This window comes from Fukomys damarensis, unplaced genomic scaffold (genome assembly GCF_012274545.1).
Source record: "Fukomys damarensis isolate Sample0158 unplaced genomic scaffold, DMR_v1.0_HiC HiC_scaffold_38, whole genome shotgun sequence".
Lineage (NCBI taxonomy): Eukaryota > Metazoa > Chordata > Mammalia > Rodentia > Bathyergidae > Fukomys > Fukomys damarensis.
Window position 1 is genome coordinate 48,196,120 of NW_022900950.1, and position 12,273 is coordinate 48,208,392.

The window sequence follows — 12,273 nt, forward strand, 5'->3', positions numbered from 1 at the left end:
ATGTTCCCAATAATGTAGCGTATTAGTATTTCTGCTGAGAAATAGGAGTATCTCCAGTAAACAGGATGAAGACTAAAAAGCTGTATGCCAATTTAGATATAATTTGATGCCATATGACTTTTAGTATCAAACAGAACCATTTAAATTTCAGATTTTAAAATGAATAAATAAGCATTGGTCCTAACAGCAGTTAATAGGTGTTTTTGGCTTGATTATAAGTATTTAGAAAAATGGGGGAAGAAAAGGGTAGAAGTGAACTATTTTTGTTTGTAGTTTACATTTTGAGAAACTAGAACAGGTAGAAATTGAGAGTTCAGCTGCTATGAAAGCTTTGAATAGAAGTCTAAATTGAAATGAATTTAGAAATCATCATCAGATCATCCATTAAAGACTATGAGTGGATGAGATACAAGAGAGTTTACATCCAGTAGGGAAAATTACTGCACTGAATACAAAGATCACACAACCAGACCATTAAAATTCTTAACTAATTTATTTTAAAATAGACAAACTATTAATTGTAGAAAATAGTAACATAGCAATTTTAAATTAGTTTTAACCAGTACAAAAAAGCAATATATCATTTGAAGCCTTAAGAAATCTGAATACATAATAACTGAAATTCCTAAATTTGTCACTAATTCTAAAGTGAACTTATTAGCAAAAAATCCAGAAGTACGGTATGCCCATGACCTAACAACTAACTGATTTGTATGATATTCATGCAAAATTTAATGAGGAAATTGGGTAAAGCTTTCTAGTGCTTTTGTTATCAAGATAACTGACTAAACATTATGTTTGAAACTCAACTGAGCAAAAAATACTGTTTTCTAACAAAAGAGAACAATTTCTTTTAAAAAAGAACTCTGAGTTTAGACAAAGTGATTTTCCTAACTGCTAGCTGATGCTACCTTAAATACCACCTATTTTAAATTATACATTCTCTAAATAAGTTAATCATACAAGATCGTTTAAATACACCTTTAGGTGCAGGAGAGGAAGAGAAGTGCCTCTTTTTCTAATGTGGATATTTTGAAGTTTTTGCACAAACTCAGAAACATTAATGCCTAACTTACAAAGACTCTTGCCTACTTGCAAAGTTGAATTAAGGTGGCTTTGAACATGCCAGTGTTAGACCATACCCACTTAAAATAGAAGATAAATAGGTAACTGCCAGTTCAAAAGATACATGGAAGACATGTACCATTCCAGAGAAAACACAAATCTTCCCAAATTTAGGAAGGCAAATTAATTTATATCTCAATTCTTAAGGACCCAGAAACATTACAAAGTGCACTTGGGATATACTGTATCAGGGTCCTCTGCAGCAAAGCTCTCACAAGACACTATTTTTTCAAGTACTAGATGGGTACTTACAAATTCAGAGATCTGAATGGGAAAAACTTGAGTATTATTAATAATCCTCATTTTAAAGCAGAGTTGGATAAAAGAATAAGTTCTTGCAAGTTCTGAGGTATGAAAACTGTGTCAGTAGTATGACTATTATTTTTTGCTTGTACTTAACAAGCAACTTTTAAAACAAGCACAGAATACATCAGTATTCTGTGGAATACATTTAGTATTCCAATACTAAAATAAAATATAATGTGTAAAAATTAGTAATTTTTCTCACAGTTTCTAATAATCTGTTTTAGGAGGAGTTCAGGATAATTGGGTGAATGGGCAAATTGTAGTTGGAAGACAGGACACAGTTTTTAAGGGTGTTCACGTTAAATTTTAAAATGTACATATAAATTAATAAAAACAAGCAAACATCACATGTATGCTATACAGAAGGCAAAGTAGACAGGTATATGTTAGAACTCCCACTCCAAAGACAGCCTTAACTATTCTTAAAGCACAGCAATTTTACTTTACTGTTTAGAAATGCAAACATTATCTGCTATAACTTTTTAAATGGCAGGATTTACACAAGATTTTCAATCTTGTATAACAACATGAATATACCATTGACTACAACATTTAAAGTAGCTTAGGAATTACCCACACAAATATCCAACTTGCATCTCACATTTTATTTCTACAAAAAGAGCTGCAGATACTACATGTGGCTGCAAATAGAACCTGGGAAAATTACAGTCACATCTGTGAGAGACAATGCAGCAAGAGGTGTATACAGTGTCAGCCACGGTCCTGAGATCCTCACTTTTCATCCTTGTTTGAGGTATCCATGCTGTCAATCATTTTCTGCTTTTGCATTCGTGTTCTAGTAGATGCTAGAAAGGGATGAAGACCTGTTAATAGCACTGACAGTAGTGCATAAGTTGGCAAGGACCTACCAAACATATCATGCTATGTCAAACTGATGGAGCTCAGACTTTAAATAAAGTGTCCTCCAAAATTTTTAAATCTTATTCCCTGTCTGTAAAATTTTTTTCAAGCATGTACCACCAAAAGTTCTGTCGGTACTGTATATGCATGTACATTATGACACACATACCCTAAATATTAAAATGAGATGAGATTAAAATAAATAGAACTTCTCATATTTTCTTCATGCACTCCCCCAACTGGTTCCCATATTCCCATTCCCCACTTTGCAGAACACCGTTCCACAAATGATGTGTTGAACGCCTGATGCATTTGAACAGACTAGAACCATGGACTAATGGGTCTGCCAAAGTAAGTGGTAGTATTCTCTACACAGACGGGGATTCCCTTGTGTTTGGATATGGCTTACAGGTACTGCAAAATTAAATTGCACATTAACATTTTAAAATAATTATTAACTATAATATAGCCAGGGATTTAACTTAGTGGTACCACTGCCTGCCTCACAGGTGCAAAGTCTTGAGTTCAATCCCCGGTACCCCACCCCCAAAAACTTATAATATGGACAAAACCAAAACACTTATTTTAATTAAAAAATAATGAACTTGACTTTAGGGATGGGCAGGTGGTACAGCTCAGTAGGGGAGAGAGACGGAGGAAGAGGGGGATGAGGAAGAGAAGGAACGAAGGAGAATGAAAGAAAAGACAAAAAGGGAAAGAAAAGGAAAGGAGGGAGGGAGGAAGGAAAAAAGAAAAAGAATAAAAGGAAGAAAAGGAAGGAAGGAAATGCACATCTGGAAAAGAAAAAGCCAACAGCTCCTTCACCTCTTCCACTTGACCACCATACAGTTAGCACCACATGATGCTCTTTCTTAAATGCCAATTTTTAAGCGAACTAGAGAGTATCTTGGAGAATGCATTACTTAGCCTCAGGAGTCGAGACTTCCACTGCTTGCCCCCAGTTTTCCAGCTACATATAGGCCCCGAACTTTGGCCTGGCATAGGAAACTCAACATTACAGCTAAGTATGTCACAGGAGATACATTGACTACAGGCACACTGAACTCTTCTCTAAGAAAATATACATATTTTTACAACTTTCTGCTCCTTTTGAAATGCATGTCTGTGACGCTTCCAAACATTTACAAGGACTGATTTTGGTTGTGGGCATCTTGTCTATTTTCATGTACAGGGAGGAAGGCCATAACTTTTGAAAGGTTAAAATAGGAATATATTAATATAAAATCAAAAATTTTAAATGTGTGATATATTTAATTTTAACTGTAACACAGTAACAACTTAGAAAAATATCAGCCAAAAGCATTCTTTTAAATACTTTATATCTCAAAGTTAGATTCTACAAAATGAGTTGAAAGCCTCTCCTTACAAATTCTTGGTACCGATTTGTCCTGGGACCTAGAATCATAGTTTTAACACCATTCATTTCCTAAATATTGTTCTTCTTTCCAAGTCCCAGCAGTTCCCTTTGCTACCACATTATTATGTCTGGCACCAGATATCAGGAACTGTCATACCTACTATCGTAGGAACATACCTAAGGTAACCCAGCAGTGTCAACAAACATCTCTCTTTTCTACACTGCTTCCCATCTACTACTATACTTGGCTTAATTTTTTTATAGTCTCAGAATACATTACGATAGAATTCCATTGGTTCTAACACTGGAATTGTGTGTGGGGGTGGGGTGGGGATCAGACCCAAAGCTTGGAGTAAGCTATACAACTACCACTGAGGGAGACTCCAGACAAACATTCCAAATTTAGATCACTCTGAACCTTGCAAAATGACTTGGTGTTCTTTATCAAAATTCTGGCCTCTCGTCCTAATGGATTCACTGCTGAATTTTACAAGACATTTAGAGATGAACTACTGCCATTGCTCTTCAAACTTTTCAATGAAATTGAAAGGGAAGCTATACTTCCAAATTCATTCCTGGAAGCAAGTATCACTTTGATTCCCAAACCAGGGAAAGACCCAACTAAAAAAAGAGAAATACAGGCCAATCTCCCTAATGAATATAGATGCAAAAATCCTTAATGAGGTACTGCAAACAGAATACAGAGGATCATCAAGAAGACGATACATCCTGACCAAGTCGGATTTATTCCAGGGATGCAATGATGATTCAACATATGTAAGTCAATAAATGTAATACACTATATTAACAGAGTCAAGGACAAACCATATGATCCTCTTGATAGATGCACAAAAAGCATTTGACAAAATTCAACACCCATTCATGATAAAAACCCTGCAAAAAATTGGAATAGATGGTCTATATCTCAATAAAGGCTATCTATGAAAAACCAAGAGCCAACATCATATTAAATGGCCAAAAACTGAAAACCTTCACGTTAAAATCAGGAACAAGACAAGGATGCCCATTATCACCACTCCTCTTCAATATAGTTCTGGAAACATTAGCCATAGCAATTAGACAAGAGAAAGAAATTAAAGCAATAAAGATAGGAAAGGAAGAAGTTAAATTCATTATTTGCTGATGATATGATACTCTATTTTGAAGACCCAAAAAACTCCAAAAGACTTCTCGACTTAATTGACACTTTTAGCAGAGTAGCTGGATACAAGGTCAACACCCAAAAATCAATAGCCGCCTTTTACACAAAGGACAGACTCACTGAGAGAGAAATTAGGGAAACAATTCCTTTCACAATAGCATCCAAAAAAATGAAGTATCTAGGAATCAACCTAACAAAAGAAGCAAAAGACACTGAAATCTACAGCACTCTGAAAAAAGAGATAGAAAAGGATATAAAAAAATGGAAAGATATCCCCTGCTCCTGGATAGGAAGAATCAACATAGTGAAAATGGTCATACTATCAAAACTGCTATACAGATTCAGTGCAATGCCAACTGAAATTCCAACACTATATTTCACAGAACTAGAAAGAATCCAAAAATTCATTTGGAACCAGAAGAGAACTAGAATAGCAAAAGCCATCCTAGGCAACAGAGACATGGCAGTGGGTATAACAATTCCCAATTTGAAACTACTACAAAGCCACTGTATCAAAAACAGCATTGTACTGGCAAAGAAACAGCTGAGGATCAGTGGAACAGACTGAACGATGCAAAAACAACTCCCGATGTACTCAGCTACCTCATCTTTGACAAAGGAGCTGACCATCTCCACTGGAGGAAAGATAGCCTCTTTAATAAACGGTGTTTGAAAAACTGAATATCAACCTGCCAAAGATTAAAACTAGACCCTTTTCTTTCACCATGCACTAAATTAAAATCCAAGTGGATTAAAGATCTAAATATTAAAACAGAAACACTAAACTTTCTGGAAGATAAGTTAGGCAGAACTCTTGAAGACACTGGCATAGGAAAAGACTTTATGAACAAATCCTCAGTAGTACGGGAACTAGAAGAAAGAATCACAACTGGGATCTCATCTTATTAAAAAGCTTCTGAACTGCAAAAGAAACCATCAACAGAACTGAGAGACAACCTACAATGTGGGAAAAAATTTTTACTAGCTGCTCCTCAGACAAAGGGCTCTTATCTACAATATATAAAGAACTCAAAACAATCAGCCCCCCAAATATAAAACCCGATTCAAAAATGGGCATCTGAAATGAACAGACATTTCTCAGACCAAGAAATAAAAGCAGCAAGTAAATATATGAAAAAATGTTCCACATCACTGGTTATTCGAGAGATATAGATGAAAACAACACCCCACAAAAATGGCTGCTATCAAGAACTCAAACAATAACAAATGGTGGCGGGTTGTGGGGAGAAAAGAACCCTTCTCCATTGTAGGTGGGAGTGCAGACTGGTGCAACCACTATGGAAATCAATATGGAGATACCTCAAAGAGCTGGGACTAGAGGTTCCATTTGACACAGCCATCCTTCTGCTGGGTATCTTTCCAAAAGAATTAAAAGAATCATATCACAGTAATATATGCACACCTATGTTTATAGCAGCACAGTTTGTAATAGCTAAAACTTGGAAACAGCCCATTTGCCCATCAGTTGGAGACTGGATAAAAAAGATGTGGTTTTTCTATAAAATGGAATACTACTCAGCCATAAAGAATGAGAAATTAGATTTATTCATAGGAAAATGGATACATATTGAGGATATACTCCTAAGTGAAATAAATAAGTCACACATGTGTAAATACCAAATAGTTTCTCTGGTGTGAAAAACTATAATAGTACATAAGATCCTAATAAGATAATTGACAATGTGAAATAGGAAGAAATGGGCTAAAGTTGTAGGGAAAGTGGGAAGGGAGGGGAAATGTAATAAGGGAAAGGAAAAAAAACAGGAGGAAATGAAAAAATGGAAATAAAATGTTTGTAAATGGCGAGGGGAGGAAGGGGTGAAGGGAGGGCAGGGGCCAGGGGAAAAAAATAAGAACCAAGTCCTGTCCTGTAAAGGTACAATATCACAATAGTGAATGTAACTGTACTGTATACCTAAAATGTACCAATAAACTCAATGAGGAAAAAAAAATTCTGGCCTCTCATAATAGAAAACTTTGTTGTGTTGTTGTTTTAGTTTGTCTATTTTTCAGACAGAGTCTAACTATATAGCACAGGCTGGCCTCTAACTTGTGATCCTCCTACCTCCGCCTCTTGAGTGCTGGGATTATAGGCATGCACCACCAAGCCCAACTATCTAGAAACTTTTATTAAAATATTTTAAGTTGTGCAAATTAAGAAAACTCAACAATAGCAGAATAAAAAATTATTCTTTAAATAAAAGTGAGAATATTTAGAGATTATATCCTTTCCCTGTACCTCACACTGTGAAAGCTCTCCAATATATTTCTGCTGACTCAGACTCATATCTTCTGACCATATCCATTGCACTGAAGATGCAGTCAGGCAATGTTTCACTTCTTAGTTTTCTTGCACAGAAGACTGTAGAAAGGGTCATGATAATCTGCACTGTACAGCATAATCTTATCTACAAATGTATGAGGTAAATAATATACTCTTGATTGAATTACATTTTAAATGCCTAAGCAAGTCTGCTACTAGAAGGAAGCAGCCTATAGGTCCACCATGAGATGAATAAAGAAAATATAGTATTTATACACAATGGAGCACTACCCTGATATTGAGAAGGATAAACTTTAAAAAAAAGGTTAAACTTGAGTCATTTGTATGAAAATGGATCCACCATGATCTTAAGTGAAAAAAATCAGACATACAAACTTAAATATCAGGGCCAGGGATTTAGGTTAGAGGCACCATGCCTGCCTCACAAGCCCAAGGTCCTGAGTTCAATCCCTGGTACCAAAAAAAAAAAAAAAAAAAAAAAAAACCCAAAAAAAAAAACATCCCAAAAAACAAAGCTAAAATACCGTAACTATCACATGGCTTCTCTTATATGAGAAACCTAAATTATAACTAAAGAAGAAAATAAAAAATAAAAGGAAATAGGGAGATAGAACTCTCTCAAATGGGAAGGAGATCAAGAGATGGCGGGAAGGGGAAAAAAGAAGGGAAAAAGGATGAAAAAAGAATACATGAGATGTGTTCTGTACATGTACCAAGTCCACACAAGGTATGTAAACATTAGGTACTGCAAACATGTACTAATACACAAAAATAAATACATAAACAAATCTGCTACTTGAAGGAATTATGCGTGTGGTCTTTTATAAAGGTACAAGGCTTTTTGAATTGAAAACAATGATTTCTTTCATTTATATAATGTGGAAATGGTAGTACTTACTCATTTCTGCTAGTTTCTGTTGAAATTTGGACTCGCCTGGAAGATGTTTACTGCAGACAAAAAAAGCAAAGTGTTTTTGTATTCTATGCCTATGTATAAATGGAAAACTCAAATTACTAATAACTATGGTGTTTTCAATGATGTTATTTCTCTAGCAAGGTGCTTTTATAAGCTTATGAATTGACAATCTAAAGTCATGAATTTATTATCTTATATATTTTTTCAAGAGTTCTTATAAAAGAGTAGCTAATATTTTCAAGAGCATTATTAAATTTAATGTTAAAATTTTGTAAAAAAAAATGTTTTTAATGCTTTTGTAAAATACACCAGATTTTTAAGACCTGATATCTACACTGAGTTTCCGTAGATGGTACTCCGTATGATTTTTATGGTGCTTTTAACTTTAGGCTACTTTCATAGCTATTGTTTGGAGCCATTGCCACAATTTCCATATAAAATTGTCATGAAAAGGATGCGTTGGAGTTAGGAGCAGCACTGAGACCAGCTCAGTTACTTAGAAACATTCTGGGATGGTTCCTACCTTCCATCCGCTTCATCTGATCCTTCGATGTCAAAGCGTAGTTTTTTCAGTGGTTTAGGAGGATTGCTTCCTTCAGCACTTCTTTTGAGTACACGGTCACTATTACCTACCATCTGATTTATTTTCTGGAACTTCTCAGAAGTCTATAAATTACAGAGGTCTTTATTTTAAATCATTAAATGCCAGCATTTTGAAGTTAACAACGATAAATTGTGATTTGAGGTTATGTCACAATCAGGCATAAGTTACCTCTTCATTTTAACTTTCTGCTTTCTTGGGCCAAATAAGCAGTTTCAAAAATTTTTAAATCAGAACTATTACACCAATTCTGCCCTCTTCTTTAAACTCCTTCTGTCTTTTTCCCTTGATGCACCTACTCTTCTCCAACACTCTAACACCTCTGCTTACTACTCTGAAAGTCCTGACTCTTCACTGTTAGAACCCACTGCACCCACAAAAGGGCTCTTTCTCAGAATGCACCATAGCTGGGTCAGCTTTCTGGAACCTTGCTTTTACAGTCTGGGTGGGGTGTACCGCCTATTAAACCCAGAGCCTTCATACTGAGCTAAATCTTCAATTCTTTTCATTTTTTATTTTGATGTACAGTCTAAGTCACTATGTTATCCAGACAGGGCTACATACTTCTGATCCTCCTGTCTCAGCCTCATAGAGTGCTAGAATTACAGGTATATGCCACCGTGCCTAGCTTTGACAATTTTTTTTTTTTAGGGTCTTACACAATAAGACAGTCACAGGAATTTGGTAAAAAATAATGTGCCCACTTAATAGTAATTTTTGATTCACTTTATGGGTATTATGTTGACAAGTCATATAATTTACATATTACAAATCACCACTGATATGGTATTGTTTGGTATGTTGCTAATTTAAAAAGTGTTTTAAATTAAAAAAATCAAATATCCAAAAACTTTGGGATTTGAGTCCAGGCAGTATTACTCAAGATGATTTGAGATATCACCTGAGGGGCAATATGTCACAGCAAAGTAAAAATGACTTGGTAAGGGGCCAGGGCTTTAGCTCCGTGGCACCATGCCTGCCTCGCAAGCACAGGGTCCTGAGTTTGATAGTTGGTACCAAAAGAAAAAAAAATTTGGTAAGAACCACTAAAGTAGGTACACTACCTTATCTTATCCAATGGACAAATATGTGGAAAAGTTCTATTTGTTAGCTATCTGTTTTAGAACCAGAGTGGCTGTCAGGGATGTATATTAATATGCTTACTTGGACTAAAAAACAAACAAAGCCAGACATTCTGATAGAAATTAAATCTGATTTGACTGGTAGACTTGCTAGTAGGACTAGTTTTGCCAGTTATACTTCATTTTCCAAAAATCAAATGCAAAAACTCATTTTGATGAAAAATATATTTAAATCATATATACAATATGACAAAATCCTGTGTCTATGTTAATAAGACTTTTGACTATCAGCTTTAAAATACGGAAGTATATACAATATTTTCTCAATTAGTTTGGAGGTAGATTATGGCAAGTAAAAATATTTGAATACCTCTATCTTATATCTAACCAGCTCCAACCCTACTTCCACATTTCTGTGAAGCCTGACAGCTGTAGCCTATCCTGAATTAATATTTTAACACTTGGTCATTTAGCATACAAATGCTGTTCTTTAGTTATTTCGTTTTGGGACAGTGTGGTTGGCAGCCTCTCAAATGCCTAGAGATCCCCACTTCCTGGTGTTCACACCCTAAAAGTGATCCTCTTTGCCTTAAGTGTGGGCTGGACTACTATTGTCTTGCTTCTAACCAAGATAATATGGTAAAGTGATGAGATGATATGTCATTTTCAGTATTAAGTTACAAAGAGATTGTGACTTTCATTCTGCCTTTTCTTTCCCACCCTTCTCCCTTCTCAGGGAGTCTTTGCTGTAGGGGAAGCAATGTGCACTAGCAAGTAGCATTATGACAAACCAAAGTGGTAGGGAGCTGATGGCTTGGGTCAAGAACCAGTGAGGACTGGCTAGAACTATATGAATGAGTTGGTCAGTGGATGCTCTTTCAGTCAAGTAAGACTTGAGTCCCAGCTGATACTTTGATCACAGCATTCAGAAGAATGCTGGATGTAGTTAAGCCCTTCCCAGATTGACTCCTAGAGCCTAAGGTAAGAAATGTTCACTTATTTTAGGAGTAGTATGTTTTGCAGCAATAAATTACACAGGCAGTGTTCTCATTATAGAGCATAAGCCCAGGTCAGTGGTGGAGAACCTATAGCACGCATGCCATAGTGGGCTGTCTGTATCACTGAATGCTCTAAAAGGTTTGTCATCACTGAATCATGTAAGAATCTAAACTCTTTGGCAGGTTAAGAAGGCACCACATATTAACAGTAACACACACTGAATATGGGACTGATGAACTAGTGATGTTCCACTAATGAAATTAATGGAAGGTCAGTTAAAGTAGTGGGTTCTTAGCCTGGTTTCAAAGCTAAGCTTTCCCTTCAGTTTCCAAAAGACCACCATATAATCCCTGCCACTTTTACTGGGGCAAGGTCTCATGTAAGCAATTCCACACATTTGGTGTCAGAAATGCTTTGATTAAAAATAGTGCACATATATGTATATGCACATAAATATGTGCGCTATATACACACACATATTATTATGTGTTACATAATCTTAAAAGAATGTTTGGAAAACAATGTTGAAGTCTACTAATTATAAGCTGATTTGAAATTAAACCTGATTTAAAAAGAAATGAGATAAGACGTATCTTCTAAATTCAGTTTAATATGACTGGATAAGGTGTTTGAATAACAACTTAAAATTCAAATTGTAGAAATTTTAAATTTCTTTTATAGCTGTAACATGTTGTAGATATAGGTACACAGATATCCACCTATAAGAACACCAAAGAAGGATGACACAGAAGTAGACAAGAGCGCTAGTAAATTGCCAATTATTTTAATTGTATTTCATAGAAAGAAAATACTCACCCCAAATGATTCACCAATTGACACTAAGATTCTGTCAAGTTAAGATGAAATGCAAATTAGTAATGAAAATCATGTATAGATTTTGCAAATGTGCAGAGATGAACATAGAAATATTATCCTGAGTTATTAGAAACACTGAATCAGAGGTGTTCTCTATACTGCAACCACTCATTTGGAGCTTAGTCTCACAGTACTAGCCTAATCAAATATTCAGCTGGTTTCTTAGTGGTTTTTTTCTTTTCTTTTTTCTGGTGCTGGGGATTGAACTCAGGAACTAAACACATGCTCTACCACTGAGCTACATCCCTAATCCTCTTAAATTGTTTTGTTGCTTTTCTTTTTGTTTTTCCATGCTGGGGATGGAACCTAGGGCTTTGCACACGCTAGAAGCTTCTCTACCCATAACTTTTCCCTTAGATTTTTAAAGCAAGAATTCTAGGTCTGTAAGACCATATTCTGGTATTGCCCATACAGGGCAAAAGAAAGTTTTTAAGTTTATCCCTGAATAGCTCTTCATAAATCAATGGGTAAATTATCACATTTATTTCACATTTTCTCATTTGAAGTTCAAGTTACAGTAATAAGTAATAATCAGAATTATATTTTAAAAAGGGGGAGGAGGGGGGCCAGGGATGTGTAGCTCAGTGGTTCCACTGCCTGCTTCCAAAGCTCAAGGTCCAGAGTTCAATCCGCAGTACAAAAAAAAAAAAAAAAAAAAAAAA

The 12,273-nt window shown here is 35.4% G+C and overlaps 1 protein-coding gene across 2 annotated transcripts in view; it reads right to left on the reverse strand.

The window, feature by feature from the left end:
- Positions 1-528: 528 nt before the first annotated feature.
- Rb1 (RB transcriptional corepressor 1) overlaps positions 529-12,273 on the reverse strand; it is a 161,110-nt gene continuing 149,365 nt past the window's right edge. For both annotated transcript variants that reach the window (XM_010636999.3, XM_010636998.3), the window contains 4 exons: positions 11,552-11,582; positions 8,577-8,719; positions 8,036-8,085; positions 529-2,237 (listed from right to left, as the gene is read on the reverse strand). In XM_010636999.3, coding sequence (XP_010635301.1) covers positions 2,164-2,237; positions 8,036-8,085; positions 8,577-8,719; positions 11,552-11,582 — 298 coding nt within the window. In that variant the 3' untranslated portion in view covers positions 529-2,163. The remainder of the gene's footprint in view (positions 2,238-8,035; positions 8,086-8,576; positions 8,720-11,551; positions 11,583-12,273) is intronic.